The 21,454-nt window shown below is 41.1% G+C and overlaps 1 protein-coding gene across 1 annotated transcript; it reads left to right on the top strand.

Moving 5' to 3' along the window:
* Nucleotides 1-989: 989 nt before the first annotated feature.
* On the top strand, nt 990-21,231 carry LOC123997847 (multidrug and toxin extrusion protein 1-like). The gene is made up of 17 exons (XM_046302455.1): nt 990-1,269; nt 1,495-1,596; nt 1,845-1,913; nt 2,117-2,265; nt 9,732-9,774; nt 9,874-9,918; nt 11,598-11,695; nt 11,798-11,895; nt 13,631-13,744; nt 17,331-17,398; nt 17,930-18,038; nt 18,376-18,451; nt 18,633-18,702; nt 19,575-19,707; nt 19,802-19,896; nt 20,041-20,104; nt 20,227-21,231. Exons 1-17 carry the CDS (start codon nt 1,096-1,098, stop codon nt 20,439-20,441), a joined length of 1,722 nt encoding a protein of 573 aa, XP_046158411.1. The 5' UTR covers nt 990-1,095; the 3' UTR covers nt 20,442-21,231.
* Nucleotides 21,232-21,454: the final 223 nt, after the last annotated feature.

The following is a 21,454-nucleotide window of genomic DNA, read 5'->3' as shown; positions in this document are numbered from 1 at the left end:
AGATCTTATACGTTTTGTTCTATGACATAATCGCCATCAGCTAACGTCACACATTCTGAATTGTTAAGCATTTAGGTAATAATAAAAAACACAAAGCAGAGATAAAAGCTTCATTAATGGCCAAGGTCAATGCTCCTTACCAGATTGATGAGGAGGATCATGACAGCAAACCATTGTTTTCGAACTGTCTGTCACTCAATCTTTACTTTGAGTGATAATGTAACATTCAACAGATAATGTAACACCCCCCTAGAAAAAGTAATACAGGATTCCTGCATAATTTGTTTGCCATTGTGAAGGAATTGCGGTGACTTGCAGGAGTCCTGTAGGGCTTTATTGTAAGAGTTTCAACGCATAGTTATAACGCCCTACATAAGTATATCCTCATTCATTTAGCATACAAGTGTTTTTGTAGCAAATTGTCTTGACATAACACACACTCAGCAGATCGCTCACTCAGTCTTGACAGTCTTGGCCCAACAGGTAGACTATATGTTAATGTGGACATTGGAACTCAGAGATCGACCTCCTGAGAGTCCCCTCATCAAGCTTCAACCAGCAACTAAGGATTCTGGCGCGTTTGGTCGGTTTACGGATGTGTGAACAGACCAATGTCCCTTTCTTGTCGACGCTGCTACTCTTTCGAGTTCGAGCATGTAAAAAAAAACAAGCAGAAACAAGGCAATCTTCATATAATTAAAATACCTTTATTTTAATGGCATGTTCAATGGAACAACGATTTCAAAACTCCGGCGCATTTCGGCAGCACGGCCTTCGTCATAGGCCTACAAAGATACAATGATGTCTTGTTTTTGAACAAACCATCTTCCGACCGTTTGTAGCTCCAGTAAAATGTCACACACACGCATTAGCGAACAGATGAAACTGGGGGAAAATAGGGGTGTAATTCTAGGACTGAAAATGGGAGGGACCTAGATGCATTTAAATAGGAACTTGTTTCCGTTGCAAAACGCAAATGTTTGGACAAATGATAGCACCCCTGTTTTTGTTGGTACCAACGGCAACAATAATTTGAACTCAGCAAAATTATCTAAACGTTTTCACTTCATAGGCTGTGGTCAGTGCGGTAGTAAAATGGAAGAAATTACAACATGTATCCCAGTGGACCCTGCCTCGAACGGTAATCCACTCATTTATGGCTCCATATCTAAATTGCCTGCAGAAGGCGGCTCTTTCAGTCGAGCAAGGAGATGGATGTCAATCGAAATAGAAGAGATGGTTGAAATTCTAAAACTGGCTTTACCAATGGTAAGCTTGATACTTCTAGAAAAACGTGTTAAAATGCACTTCGTATACTTTTTCTAGGCTACAGTTTTTTTTAATGGTATTATTTGATATTGAGTACCATAGTACTTTTACAACGTTTCCTTTTGATAATGACAACACGGATTATGTATCTGTTGTTGAACGTGATTGGGACTTGATTTAAAAACCAGGGAGCGTATAAATAAATTGATACAACACTTTCCTCAGTTCATCTCCATGCTGATGCTCATGCTAATCAGTTTTGTTAGCACGGTGTTCTGTGGACACTTAGGCAAAACGGAGCTGGCAGCTGTGACTCTGGCCACTTCGGTAAGCGCAGCTCTTTGACTACTTTGAACTGAATGTTGTGTAGCCAATAGCCATGGCTTGCTTTGAGATCACTGTCTTCCTGAAAAAGCAATTCATACAAGTCACAAGAAACATCACCATTTACCTGCAATCACTCAGTCCCTTGTGTGGTGAACAGCTAGGAGCTCATGAATAAAACAATTCTGTGCCTTCTGACCAGCGTGCATGTAATCTTAACTCATGACAGAATCTCGCCCCTATGTCAACAGGTGGTCAATATTACAGGCATATCCATCGGCACCGGGCTGGCATCAGCCTTCGACACACTGATTTCTCAGGTAAGGTGACTGACTGACTGAATTTGGGGGGGTGTTAAGAATATTGGAATTTCAAAGGAGCTTCCTGAATTGACTGTAATTCAAATGGAATTAACCCCAAATATGTTAACTTTGTACCTAAAGTTATAACATATCATTAGGGATGATCCTTGAGATCAGCAGCACCTTCATCCTGTCAATCCATCTCTGCTGTGTGACTGTAGATTTTCGGAAGCAACAATCTGAAGTATGTGGGTGTGATCGTGCAGAGAGGGATTCTGATCCTGCTCCTGTCCTGCTTCCCCTGCTGGGCTCTCCTCATCAACACAGAGCCCATCCTACTGGCCTTCCATCAGAACCCGGAGGTCTCCAGGTCAGCCCCACTATCACATACTACTACTACAAAAATCTCTGAAACTGGAAACACTTATCTCCCTCACTAGCTTTAAGCACCAACTGTCAGAGCAGCTCACAGATGACTGCACCTGTACATAGCCCACCTATAATTTAGCCCAAACAACTACCTCTTTCCCAACTGTATTTAATTAATGTATTTATTTTGCTCCTTTGCACCCCATTATTTTTTATTTCTACTTTGCACATTCTTCCATTGCAAATCTACCATTCCAGTGTTTTATTTGCTATATTGTATTTACTTTGCCACCATGGCCTTTTTTTGCCTTCCTTCTCACCTCATTTGCTCACATCGTATATAGACTTGTTTATACTGTATTATTGACTGTATGTTTGTTTTACTCCATGTGTAACTCTGTGTCATTGTATGTGTCGAACTGCTTTGCTTTATCTTGGCCAGGTCGCAATTGTAAATGAGAACTTGTTCTCAACTTGCCTACCTGGTTAAATAAAGGTGAAATAAAAAATTTAAACGAATACTATGTCACATCCCATAACTGGGTTATGTTCCAAGTAGGTGTGAAATGGGAGAAACAGTTTTAATTAGAAGAACTTGGTACTGGCTGAGCCCAGAGGTCTCCAGGTCATGCTCACTGTCACAGTCACATCTCATATCTTGGTCAAGTTTCTAGTAGGAACGAAATTGGATATTATAATTAAAACATTTAGTATAAGGACGAGGTTCTGGCTGAATTTAGAATGCTCATTTAAAAATAAAAAAAATTGATTAGGAGAACCTGAGATCACATTTTAATATGGCATTCTGAAGCCGTCAGACCTGACCTCCATTAATGCCTTGTTCTTTATAATTGAGTGATTGATGACTGGTCTAGACAACACGTACCAACTCCACGAGAGGGCTAAAGAGGGCTCAGTCCCCTAAGCTCAAACTTGTTACATGTACCGAAGACTACGTGAAATGCTTACTTATGAGCTCCTAACCATCAATGTAATTTTAAAAAACATGCGGATAAGAATAAATGGTAAAAATAACAAGTAATTAAAGAGCAGCAGTAAAATAACAATAGTGAGACTATACAGGGGGGTACTGGTACAGAGTCAATGTGCGGTGGCACCGGTTAGTTGAGGTAATATGTACATGTAGGTAGAGGTATTAAAGTTACTATGTATAGATGACAACAGAGTAGCAGCGGTGCAGAAGAGGGGGGGGGGGTGCAGGTAGTCATTTTGATTAGGTGTTAAGGAGTCTTATGGCTTGGGGGTAGAAGCTGTTTTGAAGCCTCTTGGACCTAGACTTGGCGCTCCACTACTGCTTGTTGTGCGGTAGCATAGAGAAGTCTGACTAGGGTCAGACAATTTTTAGGGCCTTCCTCTGACACCGTCTGGTATGGGTCCTGGGTGGCAGGAAGCTTGGCCCCAGTGATTTACTGGGCCGTACGCACTACACTCTGTTGTGCGTTGTTGTCGGAGGCCGAGCAGTTGCCATACCAGGCAGTGGTGCAACTAGTCAGGATGCTCTCGATGGTGCAGCTGTAGAACCTTTTGAGGATCTGAGGACCCATGCCAAATCTTTTCAGTCTCCTGGGGGGGAATAGGTTTTGTCATTCTCTTCACGACTGTCTTGGTGTGTTTGGACCATGATAGTTTGTTGGTGATGTGGACACCAAGGAACTTGAAGCTCTCAACCTGCTCCACTGCAGCCTCGTCGATGAGAATGGGGGCGTGCTCAATCCTCTTTTTTTTTTCCCTGTTGTCCATAATCCTCTCCTTTTTCTTGATCACGTTGAGGGAGAGGTTGTTGTCCTGGCACCACACGGCCAGGTCTCTGACCTCCTCCATATAGGCTGGCTCGTCGTTGTCGGTGGTCAGGCCTACCGCTGTTGTCATCGGCAAACTTAATGATGGTGTTGGAGGCCTGTCTGGCCGTGCAGTCATGAGTGAACGGAGAGTACAGGAGGGGACTGAGCACGCACCCCTGAGGGGCCCCTTTATTGAGGATCAGCGTAGCGGATGTGTTGTTACCTACCCTTAATACCTGGGTGCGGCTCGTCAGGAAGTCCAGGATCCAGTTGCAGAGGGAGGTGTTTAGTCCCAGGGTCCTTAGCTTATTGATGAGCTTTGAGACACTATGGTATTGAATGCTGAGCTGGAGTCAATTAATAGCATTCTCACATAGGTGTTCCTTTTATCCAGGTGGGAAAGGGCAGTGTGGAGTGCAATAGAGATTGCATTATCTGTGGATTTGTTGGGAGGGTATGCAAATTGGAGTGGGTCTAGGGTTCCGGAACAACTGGTGCTCTCATGCATGTTTGTGTTATTTGCTTCGAAGCGAGCATAGAAATAGTTTAGCTCGCCTGGTAGGCTCGTGTCACTGGGCAGCTCTCGGCTGTGCTTCCCTTTGTACTCTGTAATGGTGTGCAAGCCCTGCCACATCCGACGAGCGTCAGAGCTGGTGTAGTACAATTCAAGCTTAGTCCTGTATTGATGCTTTGCCTTTTTGATGGTTCATCAGAGGGCATAGTAGGATTTTTTTATAAGCTTCCGGGTTAGAGTCCCCCTCCTTGGAAGCGGAAGCTCTAGCCTTTAGCTCAGTGCGAATGTTGCCTGTCATCCATAGCTTCTGGTTGGGATATGTACATACGGTCACTGTGGGGACAACGTTATTGATGAAGCCAATGACTGATGTGGTGTACTCCTCAATGCCATTGGAGGAATCCCAGAACATATTCCAGTCTGTGCTAGCAAAACAGTCCTGTAGCTTAGCATCTGCTTCATCTGACCACTTCTTTATTTATCTGGAATATATAGGTCACTGGTGCTTCCTGCTTTAATTTGTTTGTAAGCATGAATCCTGTGGATAGAATTATGGTCAGATTTGCCAAATGGAGGGCAATGGAGAGCTTTGTATGTGTCTCTGTGTGTGGAGTAAAGGTGGTCCAGAGTTTTCCCTCTGGTTGCACATTTGACATGCTGATAGAAATTTGGCAAAACAGATTTAAGTTTCCCTGCATTAGTCCCTGGCTACTGGGTGAGTGTTTTCTTGTTTGCTTATGGTGGAATACAGCTCATTCAATGCTGTCTTGGTGCCAGCCTCTGACTGTGGTGGTATGTATACAGCTATGAAAAATACACATGAACACTCTCTAGGTAGATTGTGTGGTCTACAGCTTATCATGAGATACTCTACGTCAGGCGAGCAATAGCTCGATACTTCCTTAGATATCGTGCACCAGCTATTATTTACAAAAAATACATTTTCTTACCAGACGCTGCTGTTCTATCCTGCCGGTCAGGGTATAACCAGCCAGCTGTATGTTGATGGTGTCTCCGTGAAGCACAAGATATGCTGTGTCAGCACAGTTGGTATGACTCCTTTGGGTTCCCATAAAAAGCAGGGGGTATAACGCTTCTAATCTTTGTGATAGGATAAGTTAATAATGTAATACTACTCCACCTGTAACTTTATTTATTAGTGTGGGTTAAGTTTACTAGTTGGGCCTTGGTGAGGACACCATGTTGGATGAAATCTTTCCTGCTGTTCCTACAGGGGCCTGCCCGATCATGGGGTGTGTGAGGTTTTCATTCTGACATTGACTGACATTGAATTGATAATGCCCGAGCAGTGGCGTATATTCATGGAAGTCAAGGGACCCGCCCCACAAAAAATTTTTTGCCAATGTATTTTGTTCAATTCGCAGAAGATGCTCAATGTATATAATATACATTCATACCATTCTCCAAGTGGAAAGTTTGTTTGGAGAGCTCACAAACGGCATAACACTCATGATAAAGAACTTTTGGTTAACTTAATTGCATTTACTAGTTTACTGTCAAGTTCTTTGGCGAGCATGTGTCCGGTTTCTCCATGTTTAATGTTGTGGTTGCAGAGACAAAGACTGTGTTAGAGAGAGTTTTTGATTTTAATTAGGGCCAATTTCAAGTTTTCATAACAATTGGAAATCTGTATTTTTGGGCGCCGATTTTAAATTTTTTAATACCTTTTTTTATTTAACTAGGCAAGTCGGTTAAGAACACATTCTTATTTTCAATGACTGCCTAGGAACGGTGGGTTAACTGCCTTGTTCAGGGGCAGAATGACAGATTATCACCTTATCAGCTCGGGGGATGCAACGCTCTAACCCCCTGCCTCTCATTGCACTCCACGAGGAGCCTGCTTGTTACGCGAATGCGCTAGAAGGTAAGTTGCTAGCTAGCATTAAACTTATCTTATAAAAAACAATCATAATCACTAGTTCTAACTACACATGGTTGATGATATTACTAGTTTATCTAGCGTGTCCTGTGTTGCATATAATCGATGCAACGCTGGGGGATGATTTAACAAAAGTGCGTCGTTGGACGACTGTACCTAACCATTAACACCAATGCCTTTATTAAAATCAATACACAGAAGTATATATTTTTAAACCTGCATATTTAGCTAAAAGAAATCCAGGTTAGCAGGCAATAATAAACAGGTGAAATTGTGTCATTTCTCTTGCTTTCATTGCAAGCAGAGTCGGGAATATGCAACAGTTTGGGCAGCCTAGCTCATTGCGAACTAATTTGCCAGAATTGTACGTAATTATGACATAACATTGAAGGTTGTACAATGTAACAAGAATATATAGACTTAGGGATGCCACCCGTTAGATAAAATACAGAACGGTTCTGTATTTCACTGAAATAATAAATGTTCTGTTTTCTAAATGATAGTTTCCGGATTCGACCATATTAATGACCAAAGGCTCGTATTTCTGTGTGTTATAATTAAGTCTGATTTGATAGAGCAGTCTGACTGAGCGATGGCAGGCAGCAGCAGGCTCATAAGCATTCATTCAAACAGCATTTTTGTGCCTTTTGCCAGCAGCTCTTCGCAAGCACAGTGCTGTTTATGACTTCAAGCCTATCAGCCTAATGGCTGGTGTAACCAATGTGAAATGACTAGCTAGTTAGCTCGGTGTGCGCTAATAGTGTTTCAAACGTCACTCGCTCTGAGACTTGGAGTAGTTATTCCCCTTGCTCTGCAAGGGCTGCGGCTTTTGTGGAGCGATGGGTAACCCGGCTTTTGTGGAGCGATGGGTAACGCTGCTTCGAGTGTGGCTGTCGACGTGTTCCTGGTTCGAGCCCAGGTAGGGGCGAGGAGAGGGACGGAAGCTATACCGTTACACTGGCAATACTATAGTGCCTATAAGAACATCCAATAGTCATAAGGTTAATGAAATACAAATGGTATAGAGAGAAATAGTCCTATAATAACTAAAACCTCTTACCTTGGCATATTGAAATCTCATGTTAAAAGGAACCACCAACTTTCATATGTTCTGAGCAAGGAACTACAACGTTAGCTTTTTTACATGGCACATATTGCACTTTTACTTCTCCAACACTTTGTTATTGCATTATTTAAACCAAGTTAAACATATTTCATTATTTATTTGAGGCTAAATGGATTTTTATTGCTGTATTAAAATAAGTGTTCATTCAGTATTGTTGTAATTGTCATTATTACAAATAAAAAAATAAAAAATCGTCCGATTTTAATCGGTAGCATCTTTTTTGGTCCTCCAATAATCGGTATCGGCGTTGAAAAATCATAATCAGTCGACCTCTAGTTTTAACAGCAATGTATCATAGGTGAATTGTGACTAACTGATATACCAGTAATGAGTCGTTATATTATGATGCAAGGTGATTTTGTAGCTCAGTCGGTCGGAAGTCGACCTACTGTCATTTTGATCCTCTCACGCGCCAATATTTTCCTGATTTCCTGCAACCCTACACATATTGTCAAGGGGCTGAGATAAAACAATTTCAGTTTTAAAGCTAATTTCTTACAATTCTACACATTTTGCCATGGCTTATGCCATATTTTATGCTCTGAGTGACTAAAATGTTATTACAAAATCAGTGGGGGTCCCATGCCATTTATGGATTTTTTTAAAATTCTGTCTAGTTTTCATTTTGGTTGTTATTTGTCAAATATGATCTTATACAGTTGAAGTCGAAAGTTTACATACACCTTAGCCAAAAACATTTAAACTCCGTTTTTCACAATTCCTAACATTTAATCCTAGTGAAAAATTTAAAAATCCCAGTCTTAGGTCAGTTAGGATCACCACTTTTTATTTTAAGAATGTGAAATGTCAGAATAATAGCAGAGAAAATGATTTCAGCTTTTATTTCTTTCATCACATTCCCAGTGGGTCAGAAGTTTACATGCGCTCAATTAGTATTTGATGGCATTCCCTTTAAATTGTTTAACTTGGGTCAAATGTTATGGGTAGCCTTTCACAAGCTTTCGACAATAAGTTGGGTGAATGTTGGCCAATTGCTCCTGACATAGCTGGTGTAACTGAGTCAGGTTTGTAGGCCTCTTTGCTCGCACACGCTTTTTCAGTTCTGCCCACAAGTTTTTCATTTTCATCAACATTACTATGGCCAAACAATTCTATTTCTGTTTCACCAGACCAGTGGACAAACCGTAGTCTGTTTAAAAAAAAAAAAATTTATGGTGGTTTTGGAGCATTGGCTTCTTCCTTGCTGAGTGGCCTTTCAGGTTATGTCGATATAGGACTCTCTTTACTATGGATATAGATACTTTTGTACCCATTTCCTCCAGCATCTTCACAAGGTCCTTTGCTGTTCTGGGATTGATTTGCACTTTTCACACCACAGTACGTTCATCTCTAGGAGACAGAATGCGTCTCCTTCCTCAGTGCTATGACTCCTGCGTGGTCCCATGGTGTTTATACTTGCGTACTATTGTTTGTACAGATGAACCTGGTACCTTCAGGTGTTTGGAAATTGCTCCCAAGGATAAACCAGACTTGTGGAGGTCTACAAAAAAATTTGGGGAGGTCTTTGGGACGATTTTCTTTTGATTTTCCCATGATGTCAAGCAAAGAGGCACTGCGTTTGAAGGTAGGCCTTGAAATACATCCACAGGTACACATCCAATAGGCTAATTGACATCATGAGTCAATCAGAAGCTTCGAGAGCCATGACATCATTTTGTGGAATTTTCCAAGCTTAAACAGCTTAGTCAACTTAGTGCATGTTAACTTCTGACCCACTGGAATTGTGATTTAAGTGAAATAATCTGACTAAACAATTGTTGGAAAAATTACATGTGTCATGCACAAAGTACTTGCACAAACAAACTATAGTTTGTTGACAAGAAATTTGTGGAGTTGTTGAAAAAAGTTAATGACTCCAATCTAAGTGGAAGTAAACTTCCAACTTAAACTGTAAATACTGTATGTAGCGCCATTTTATGTTATCAACATACAGCATTTTATCTGGTTTAAGTTTACACAGAACATGTTTTGCAATCCCAAACATTCTATTCATATGCGTATATTTTTTGGAGTGGCGACACTGCTGCTAAATGAATATAGGGAAAATACTGAGTTTGCTCCTGCATGTTCATTAGATGGTATTTATTTTGTGTGTGTCCCTCAGGCTTACTCAACTCTATGTGAGGATCTTCATGCCTGCTCTGCCAGTGAGTTAACAAAGCCCGTAGTTCTTACAGAATCCTACAAAGTGTTGGCTCATCCTACTGATTTAAGATCTGCATCTCATGGCTGCAGTGTCTCCACAGGCATGTTTCATGTATCAGCTGCAGGGAAGATACCTTCAAAACCAGGTGCTGTATGCGTTTCAATAGAACTTGTTTGTCATTGTGGTTGCGACTGGGACCCAACAGACCAATCAGTGGGTGAGGTTAGGCTACCGTTTTCCCATTCCATCCTCATTGTCTAGTATATATGCTTGTGTGTATTACTCACAACAATTGACAGCGATTTTATATTAAGTTAAAATAAATGGCACCAAAATGTGTTGTACTTGATGCACTCGCGAGCGGAAGTATTCCTTACTTGTTTTGGATTATATGACGTCTATTTTAAATGTTATGGTTATTTTACATCCTTTTGAGGGGGAAATGAAATGGGAACACCGTGTGCCCACCCTCTGAGCTTATGAGATCTGAGGGGTATACTACAAAGCAGAACCAAATCAAATTTGATTGGTCACATACATGGTTAACAGATGTTAATGCAAGTGTAGCGAATAACAATTCCCAACAACTACCTAATACACACATCTAAAGGGGTGAATGAGAATATGTACATAGTATAAGGATGAGCGGCATATGCATGAAATACATGTGATATGAGTAATGTAAGATATGTAAGCATTATTTAGGGTGGCATTGTTTAAAGTGACCCATTTGTTAAGGAGTTGGCCAGTTAACATGCCTGAATATTCTGTAATAACTTTTTTGTTTTTAAAATTTTTAATTTTACCTTTATTTAACCAGGCAAGTCAGTTAAGATGACGCCCTGGGAACAGTGGGTTAACTGCCTGTTCAGGGGCAGAACGACAGATTTGTACCTTGTCAGCTCGGGGGTTTGAACTTGCAACCTTCCGGTTACTAGTCCAACGCTCTAACCACTAGGCTACGCTGCCGCCCCACAATGTTAACATTGTCCAGTGCTTATTTAATTTATTTTGTCGACATTTAGAAGGTTTGCATAGAAAATAGATGCGACAATTGCCTGCTAGGGTTTGTTTGTTTTGCACTAGCTTGTGTTGATTTAAAAACAGCTGGACGTAATGTCGCACACACGCACACAAAAAAATAAAACATCTTGTAGGAGTTAGTGTTTCCATTATCCATTTGGGCAAATTGCGCGTTCCAACCTATCTGTTTCATGTCTCAGGTATCCTGCGAAAGCCAGCATGGATAGAATGCAATAATTAACAAAAATTTGCCATATTCTTATGTGCCAACGTATCGCCGCAGTCTGCTATGGTGAAATTCCCGTAGATCTGAAATAATTGTATGGTGAAACTTGCCAGCAAGGCAAAGCAATTCAGGCATTCTTGAAAGTCAGGACAATCTTTATGGAAAAAAAAATGTATTTAGCAAGCGGTAGGCATTTAGAATTAAATGTGGTGACATCATGTTCCCCCACATTCCTTCAGAACTATTCAGCAATCATCATTAATTTGAATAACACTGTTTCCAGTTGTTGCAAAAAATAATGTTTATTCTATATCTGACATTCCATTACACATGTCACAAAGATTTTTTTGTTCCATTTCTTTTGTGGAATAAACCTGGGTCAATGGAAACGTGCCTCAACTGACTCAACAACCAAAACCACGTATCTGTTTGGCTTACTTAATGATCCAGAAAATGAACTGTTTTATAAGTTAACTGATTGATTATGCTTTGTAGAATACCCCTCTGTTCCAACGCCCACTGTGACATTGTAAGAACAATGTTGTCCTGCCGTTGAGACTGTATTTTTCCGACAGGGTATCATATGGCCCCAGGTGATAACTGGAGTGGTGGGGAACCTTCTAAATGCGATCACTAACTACACCTTCCTCTATCAACTCAATTTGGGCGTGGCGTGAGTTACATTTATAAAAAACTACGTTGTCATACAGCCATATCAACAAAAAAACCATGAGAGATGGCGGTCACCCTTCAACTTTCATCCTCTCCATCACAGGGGCTCTGCAGCTGCTAACACCATCTCCCAGTACACCTTGGCTATAGTCATCTATGTGTACATCCTATGGAGAGGGCTGCACAAAGCCACCTGGGACGGTGAGTCCCTGACCTCTGAATTCAGTTTGTATTGATGTGATGAAAGTCAATATATTGCTTTGCACAATAGCCAGGGGACAAGGTTGATATTGATGTGGTTAGTTTTAGATCATGTCATATAGATGGGGAACCATCTTACCAACTGTAGTCAGACATTGCTAATTGCTGAAGTGTGTGTGTGTGTGTGTGTGTGTGTGTGTGTGTGTGTGTGTGTGTGTGTGTGTGTGTGTGTGTGTGTGTGTGTGTGTGTGTACACATACACATATACACACACATATACATACACACACACAGTGTGGCAAAAAAGTATTTAGTCAGCCACCAATTGTGCAAGTTCTCCCACTTAAAAAGATGAGAGGCCTGTAATTTTCATCATAGGTACACTTCAACTATGACAGACAAAATGAGAAAAGAACTCCAGAAAATCACATTGTAGGATTTTTATTGAATTTATTTGCAAATTCTGGTAGAAAATAAGTATTTGGTCAATAGCAAAAGGGTTATGTACCCTTTGTTGGCAATGAGAGGTCAAATGTTTTCTGTAAGTCTTCACAAGGTTTTCACACACTTGCTGGTATTTTGGCCCATTCCTCCATGCAGATCTCCTCTAGAGCAGTGATGTTTTGGGGCTGTTGCTGGGCAACACGGACTTTCAACTCCCTCCAAAGATTTTCTATGGGGTTGAGATCTGGAGACTGGCTAGGCCACTCCAGGACCTTGAAATGCTTCTTACGAAGCCACTCCTTCGTTGCCCGGGCGGTGTGTTTGGGATCATTGTCGTGCTGAAAGACCCAGCCACGTTTCATCTTCAATGCTCTTGCTGATGGTAGGCTTTGTTACTTTGGTCCCAGCTCTCTGCAGGTCATTCACTAGGTCCCCCCGTGTGGTTCTGGGATTTTTGCTCACCGTTCTTGTGATCATTTTGACCCCACGGGGTGAGATCTTGCGTGGAGCCCCAGAACGAGGGAGATTATCAGTGGTCTTATATGTCTTCCATTTCCTAATAATTGCTCCCACAGTTGATTTCTTCAAACCAAGCTGCTTACCTATTGCAGATTCAGACTTCCCAGCCTGGTGCAGGTCTACAATTTTGTTTCTGGTGTTCTTTGACAGCTCTTTGGTCTTGGCCATAGTGAAGTTTGGAGTGTGACTGTTTGAGGCTGTGGACAGGTGTCTTTTATACTGATAACAAGTTTAAACGGGTGCCATTAATACAGGTAATGAGTGGAGGACAGAGGAGCCTCTTAAAGAAGTTACAGGTCTGTGAGAGCCAGAAAGCTTGCTTGTTTGTAGGTGACCAAATATGTATATTCCACCATATTTAAATTCATTAAAAATCCAACAATGTGATTTTTCTGGATTTTTCTTATTTTGTCTGTCATAGTTGAAGTGTACCTATGATAAATTACAGGCCTCATATTTTTAACTTAAGTGGGAGAATTTGCACAATTGGTGGCTGACTAAACACTTTTTTGCCCCACTAAGTGTACTTGTGAATAGAAATGATTCAAATGTATCTTCTCTTGGTCACTTGGAATTTTCATGATTACAGGAGCTGTTTAACACCCCCCCAAACCATGTGTGTACAATTACGATACTTAATTGACAGTGACTGATATTTTAATATTGATGTGCCAATCTGATGACAGGCAGTCCAAATCGTAATGTGTAAACCAGTGTTTGTTTACCCTGCTGTCAACTAAATGTCACCGTAACCTGTCCCTTTGACCCCCAGGCTGGTCACGTGACTGCCTGCAAGAGTGGGGGCCTTTCCTCTACCTGGCTGTTCCCAGCATGCTCATGATGTGTCTGGAGTGGTGGACCTATGAGATTGGAGTATTCATGGCAGGTCAGGGGTCACATTAGGGCATTTACCTTCAGAACTACCATGTTTTGTTTAAAAAATATATGCATACACAGCACACCTATTCATTCCAGGTTGGGTTTTTTGTACCATTTTCTACATTGTAGAATAGTAGTGAAGACTTCAACTAGGAAATAAAACATGGAATCATGTAGTAACCAAAAAAGTGATAAACAAATGATATTCGAGGTTCTTCAAAGTAGCTACTCTTTGCCTTGATGACAGCTTTGCACACTCTTGGCATTATCTCAACCAGCTTCATGAGGTGGTCCCCTGGAATTAATTTCAATTAACAGGTATGCCATTAAGTTCATTTGTGGATTACTTTCCTTCTGAATGCATTTGAGCCAATTAGTTGTGTTGTGACAAGCTAGGGTTGGTGTATAGAATATAGCCCTATTTGGTAAAATACCAAGTACATGGTATTTCTCTTTGCTCAAATAAGCAAAGAGAAACGACAGTCCATTACTTTAAGACGTGAACGTCGGTCGATACAGAACATTTAGAACGTTGAAAGTTTCTTCAAGTGCATTTGCAAAAACCATCCAGCGCTATGATGAAACTGGTTCTCATGAGGACCGCCACAGGAAAGGGAGACTCAGTTACCTCTGCTGCAAAGGATAAAGTTCATAGTTATCAGCCTCAGAAATTGCAACTTAAATAAATGCTTCGGAGTTCAAGTAACAGACACATCTCATCAACTGTGTGAATCGGGCTTTCATGGTTGAATTGCTGCAAAGAAACCATTACTAAAGCACACTGAGAGCAATGGACATCATTCTGGTGGAAATTTGTCCTTTGTTCTGGATTCCAAATTGGTGATTTTTGGTTCCAGTCACTGTCTTTGAGACGCAGTGTGGGTGAACGGATCTCTGCATGTGTATTTCCCACCATAAAGCATGAAGAAGGTGTTATTGTGTGGGGGTGCTTTGCTGGTGACACTGTCTGTGACTTTATTTAGATTTCAAGGCACACTTAACCAGCATGGCTACCATAGCATTCTGCAGCAATACACCATCCCATCTGGTTTGCGCTTAGTGGGACTAGCATTTGATTTTCAACAGGACAATGACCAACACACCTCCAGGCTGTGTAAGGGCTATTTGACCAAGGAGAGTGATGGAGTGCTGCATCAAATGATCTGGTCTCCACAATCCCCTGACCTCAACCCAATTGAGATGGTTTGGGATGAGTCTGACCGGAGAGTGAAGGAAAAGCAGTCCACGAGTGCGCAGCATATGTAGGAACTCCTTCAAGACAGTTGGAAAAGCATTCCAGGTGAAGCTGGTTGAGAGAATGCCAAGAGTGTGCAAAGCTGTCAAGGGAAAGGGTGGCTATTTGAAGAATCTCAAATCTAAAATATATTTTGATTTATTTAACACTTTAACGTGTGTGTGTACACACACACAGTGCCTTTGGAAAGTATTCAGACCACTTGACCTTTTCCTCATTTGGTTAGGTTACAGCCTTATTCTAAAATCGATTTAAATTGTTTTTTTCCCCTCATCAATTTACACACAATCCCCCATAATGACAAAACAAAAACGGGTTTTTAGAAATGTTTGTTAATTTATCAAATGAACTTGAATATTATATTTAAGTATTCGGACCCTTTAATCAGTACTTTGTTGAAGCACCTTTGACAGCGATTACAGCCTTGTCTTCTTGGGTATGAAGCTACAAGCTTGGCACACCTGTTTCTCACATTCTTCTCTGCAGATCCTCTCAAGCTCTGTCGGGTTGGATGGGGAGCGTTGCTGCACAGCTATTGTCAGGTCTCTCCACAGATGTTTGATCGGATTCAAGTCTGGGCTCTGTGCTGGGCCAATCGAGGACATTCAGAGACTTGTTCCGAAGCCACTCCTGCGTGGTCTTGACTGTGCTTAGGATCATTGTCCTGTTGGAAGTTGAACCTTTGCCCCAGTCTGCGGACCTGAGTGCTCTAGAGCAGGTTTTCATCAAGGATCTCTCTGTACTTTGCTCTGTTCATCTTTGCCTTGATCCTGACTAGTCTCTCAGTCCCTGCTGCTGAAAAACATCCCCAAAACATGATGCTGCCACCACCATATTTCACCGTAGGGATGGTGCCAAGTTTCCTCCAGACAGGAAGCTTGACATTCAGGCCAAAGAGTTTCATCAGAGCAGAGAATCTTGTTTCTCATGGTCTGAGAGTCCCTTAGGTGCCTTTTGACAAACTCATAGCGGGCTTGTCATGTCTCTTACTAAGGGGCTTCTGTCTGGCCACTCACCATAAAGACCTAATTGGTGGAGGGCTACAGAGATGGCTGTCCTGTCAGATTGCCAGATTGCCATCGGGTTATTGGTCACCTGCCTGACCAAGGCCTTTCTCCCCTGATTGCTCAGCTCTAGGAAGAGTCTTGGTGGTTCCAAACTTCTTCCATTGAAGAATGATGGATGCCACTGTGTTCTTGGGATCTTCAATGCTGCAGAATGTTTTTTGGTACCCTTCCCAAGATCTTTGCCTCGACACAATCCTGTCTAGGAGTTCTACGGACAATTCCTTCGACCTCGTGGCTTGGTTTTTGCTCGGACATACACTGTCAATTGTGGGACCTTTTTATATAGACAGCTGTGTGTGTGTGTGTCTTTCCAAACCATATCCAATCAATTGAATATACCACAGGACTCCAACCAAATTGTAGAAACATCTCAAGGATGATCAATGGAAGCAGGAGCTCAATTGAGTCTCGTAGCAAAGGGTCTGAATACTTATGTAAATGTATTTTTGTTTTATTTTTAATACATTTTCAAAATTTTCTAAACTTGTTTTCACCTTGTCATTATGATGTATTGTGTGTAGATTGCTGAGAATTGTTTTATTTAATCAATTTTATAATAAGGCTGTAATGTACAAAATGTGGAAAACGTCAAGGGCTCTGAATACTTTCCGAAGGGAACTATGTGTGTGTTTTTATATGCACGCACCTAAAAGGGAGGGAGAGAAACAAACAGGAATTTTCACAGAACCAGTCACAGCAACATTTAGTTATGTTCAGAAAGTATTAAATTAACTGTCCAGTGAATCATACTTTTTAAGTTAATTTTCTGTTAACCCAAATAATGTTGCTGACTTGTCCTATAATCGTATTTGTGGACAAAGCATGAATTGAAGAGGGAACACTTCAAAAACTTGTCTCAAACAGATTGAGGAAATAGCAAGCATTTTTGAAACCTAGAATGTCAAACTGCTGAGGAGAATGAGTTTGCAAATCAGGGTCTACTCTCATTTAATATTTCGATTGACTGGTATACGCCCACACCATAACTTAGTTTTCCTTCCAATGTTTTTATTAATTTCACGCACATTGTAATTATTGGTCATATTTCATAGTCTGGAAACACTGGACAGTTACTTTTTAAGATGACTGTTTATTTAAAGATAAAAGTGGTGTCAACCCTTGTCGGCATAAACCGGTAAAGTATATTGTATATTAGTGCTTCAAATGCATTTAAGTTTTTTGTGAGCGTTTCCTGTATTTCACTTTCAACTTTTAGCATATTGAAAATATACTAGTTATGTTGACAATTCCTCACATTCAGATTTCTCCAGGTTTTATTGGTGAAGCTGAGCTGGGAGCTATGTCAGCCCTCTACCAGGTGTCCAGCATCACATTTATGGTAAACTTAAAGGGATGCTCCGTAATTTCAGCCAGTAGTTTTGAAAGTAGTGCTCATTAACCAAAACGGGTCCCTGAAAAATGGTGTTCGACATCATCCATTTCGTATGATATGTTACGAATTCGTAAGTGCTTAAGATCTCGAACTGCACCTTTTTTAAACTGATACTTCGGGATTCTGGCAATGAGGCCCTATCTCTTCTCACCAGAGTTGGATGAACTAGTGGATACCATTTTTATACCTGTGTATGATGTGAGTTCGAGGTAGTTTTGCGAGCCAATACATGGAAGTCTGTATATGCTAGCGGATACCCATACATTTCCAGTCATTGCGCTAGCTCTAGTTGGCAACTTCTTTCAAATGGCAAGCAGAGACATTAAAAATGCTATCCACAATTTTAATCTGACTGGGTAAGTAGAAAAAAGGCCTCATTTATTGCCACTTTCTTGCTATCATGTGAACTTATTTACATTTACAACTGGTTGAGAGTTGCATGAATTAAATCATTTAAAAAAATCTTTCTCTCACAAGTTTCCTCTAGGGTTTGCTGTTGCTGCCAATGTGCGGATGGGGAATGCTCTGGGTGCTGGGAACACAGAGCAGGCCAAACTGTCTGGCAAGGTCTCCTTCATCTGTGCATGTAAGAGCCCACCCCTGCTCCCTGGCTACACATTCTACTAACTAACGATAACTAAGGCCAACAGCAATTAGCCACCTCACACATTTTCAGTAAAAAAAAACAAGGGTAGTTTGATAATCTTTTGCCTGATTAGTAACTTATTTAACTCGACACCCTCTTCTTGTTGTAACTTCATTGTCAGCTGAATCGCAATTGTTAGGTAGTTTGTCAGATTTGGTGTTCGTCTCGCCCTTGATGCTATATTCTAACCAGCTGGTGTAAACGTTCAACTAAACATCCCAGCCATAAACTTTTTATTTTCTAAATGAGCCTGTTTGCTACTTGTGCTCTGTCCCAGTCACAGTTTCCCTTGTCATTGCCATTATCCTTGGGTTGACTAAAGACGTGCTAGGATACATCTTCACCCAGGACCAGTGAGTAGAGCTGGGGGCTGCCGCTGGGCCAATGACGGATGACGTAGTCCTGCAAGGTCTTCAGCTGTGGCTATGTTACTGTGTATTGATAAATGTGTGTAATGGGATCTGGGTATTCTTATTCACTAACCGTCCCCTCTCTCTCTCTCTCTCTCTCTCTCTCTCTCTCTCTCTCTCTCAGGGATGTTATTAAAAAGGCAGCTCCGCTTTTACTGTTGTATGCCTTCCACCATGTATTCGATGCCATAGTGGTGAGGGCAGCACTGCTTCAGCTATAAGCCAATTGTACATCTTTACACTCATTGACTTGCTTGGTTGGTGACTGAATCATTACTCCAATTAGGATGTAAATCCACAATTATCACCTCCCATTGCATGTCGTGGTGGATAGGCTTGAGGTGTACAGTATATTGATGCAATCAACTACAGCCTAGAAAATAACTGGTCTAATAACCTCAGTGATTCAGAGGACTCATCATTTTGTGCACATGATCATTGAGCTTTGAAACCCCTTCATCTCTCATGTGTTACTCCACAACCCCCCTATTATTATTTTTTTAATGGTTAGACAAATATAAAGGTAATTGCCAAAATAAAGGAAACCCTTGTAGGTCCACTCAACCCCTCAAGGTGAATGCCAATAATTACACAGCCATTCTGAGTGATCACCTTCGACCTATGGTGAATAATTTCTATCCTGATGGGAGTGGACAAAATGTCCATTCCCCCCCCCCCCTCCCTCCTATCCACAGGGCACAAGTGATCACTGTATGGTTTGATGAGCATGACAATGATGTAATCCATATGCCATGGCTGTCTCAATCACCAGATCTCAACCCAATTGAACACTTATGGAAGATTCTGGAGCGGCGCCTGTGACAGCATTTTACACCACCATCAACAAAACTTAAAATGATGGAATTTCTCCTGGAATAATGGTGTCGTATCCCTCCAATAGCGTTCCAGACCCTAGTAGAAGCTATGCTAAGGCGCTTTGAAGCTCTTTTGGCAGCTCGTGGTGGCCCAATGTTTTTATTATTTTGGCAGTTACCTGTGTATGCACATATAACAGGGCCTTTTCCTCCTTGGGAAGAGAAGTAAAGCCTTCTGGGTGTTTCTACAGGTGTTGATGGGTGGCGTTGTAAGGGTAGCAGGAAAACAGATGGTTGGCGCTGTGTCCTACCTGGTTGGTTACTACATTATAGGCCTGCCCATTGCAGTGTCTCTCATGTTTCCCTTCAAAATGTGCATATTAGGTAAGGCATTAGACATTTGGAGACTGCAATAACCCATCATTGTAGTGTACAGTGTAACCTTTTCTCACATGGTCATATTGCCCATTTCTCTCAGGATTTAGGATCGGGTTATTCCTATGTAGCATCCTGCAGTCTATTTTCCTTATTGTCTACATATGTAAACTCAACTGGAAACAAACCACCTATGAAGTAAGCAGACCCTCTTCTAACCTTTGTTCTTTTCATCCTGTTTTGAAATTGTTTTACCGTCTTTACTGAACCAATGTTATACTTCTGAAAATAATACATGTGGATTGTTTGTCAGTGATGCATACTGAATATTTTTTTTGTCAGGCACTGGTGAGGGCAGGAGTGCAGAGCCTTAAAGAGAACGCTCCCTGTCTGGATAAGACTCGGGGTATTTACAGGAACACTTTAACTTGTGCATAGTCAACCATGGACACCAGCCCTTAAAGAAACAATGAAGCTGCATTTCCTTGTCTTCTAACCCAATCTTTCCATTCCCCTGTCTCCTCATAGGCTCGTACCAGACCCTTTTGACCAATGAGCTGAGTACGGTGGGTGTAGTTCTGTCTGTCAGGCATCTGGTTCTTCGGCGTGGCTTGGCTGTGGTCATCATGCTGCTCATCCTCGCCATTGGAATCGTCACCAACCAGCTGCTGACTGTTACGCTGCCCCCCAAGCCCACATTACCCCTTTTATTCCCTAATGCAACAAACGCACAACTTGCATAGACATACTCACACAAGCTTTAAACCTAGTTGGCCTTTATTATTTCAACCACATTTCTTGTGTGCTATCAGTAACCTGGCAGTAATAATGAGCCAGAAATGTGCCCTTTTATATAAAACCTGAAACTTATCCAACATTATTGCATGTTTCAGGGAGATTTCCACACACGGAATGTTTAAAGGTTATTGATATCGTTCAGCTTAATAATGGTCTGCTACGACAGCTTGGTTAGTCGGCTATGTTATGCATTGTGTCCACAGACAAGCGGTGGGGTCTGTCTCCACTCTTATTTCTCTCACCAGATTGTGGCCCTGCTGTGAAGTTGATTCATTAAAATAAAAACATAAAATGCAATGTTTGTTTGTCCCTGGCAAAAGACCAAACATCAGCGCTGGTCACTGTGGTCAGTCACCGTTGTCATGTGATTGCCTTGAAGAAATGGACCCGGGCCATACAGTTTGTCCACTTAGTTGTGGGCTGTAGTATATATTTGCATATTGAGCGATGTACATTTGCAAAAATATATATATATATATATATAAGCGCCTCATCAAAAACATATAATTGTTGAGTGTACTGTAAACTGATTGATTACATCAGAATGTCATTTTGATGAATTTGTTTGCATTTTTAACAGATCTAAATACACATGTATTACTATCAATTGTTTCAAATATTAAAGTGATTCTTACAAAATATTGTTTGCAAGCTATGCTGCATGTTACACGACTTCGTTATAATTGACACATTCTATAACATTGACGCATAGCATACGAATGTGTATGTATTTAAAGTTGAAGTTGGAAGGTTATGTACACTTAGGTCGGAGTCATTAAAACTTGTTTTTTTCAACCACTCCACAAATGTCTTGTTAACAAACTATAGTTTTGGCAAATTGTTTAGGATATCTACTTTGGGCATAACACAAGTCATTTTTCCAACAATTGTTTACAGATTATTTCACTATCACAATTCCAGTGGGTCAGAAATGTACATACACTAAGTTGACTGCCTT

This window comes from Oncorhynchus gorbuscha, linkage group LG02, assembly GCF_021184085.1.
Source record: "Oncorhynchus gorbuscha isolate QuinsamMale2020 ecotype Even-year linkage group LG02, OgorEven_v1.0, whole genome shotgun sequence".
In the NCBI taxonomy this organism is placed as follows: domain Eukaryota; kingdom Metazoa; phylum Chordata; class Actinopteri; order Salmoniformes; family Salmonidae; genus Oncorhynchus; species Oncorhynchus gorbuscha.
The sequence above is the reverse complement of the archived record's forward strand: the minus strand, read 5'-3'. Positions and strand labels throughout refer to the sequence as shown.

Excerpts from the sequence above, each read along its gene's own strand:
- LOC123997847 (XM_046302455.1), top strand. The coding sequence starts at position 1,096 with ATGGAAGAAATTACAACATGTATCCCAGTGGACCCTGCCTCGAACGGT. Across the intron at positions 1,914-2,116 it reads TCGACACACTGATTTCTCAG|ATTTTCGGAAGCAACAATCT; the intron begins GTAAGGTGACTG and ends GTGTGACTGTAG. Across the intron at positions 13,745-17,330 it reads GATTGGAGTATTCATGGCAG|GTTTTATTGGTGAAGCTGAG; the intron begins GTCAGGGGTCAC and ends AGATTTCTCCAG.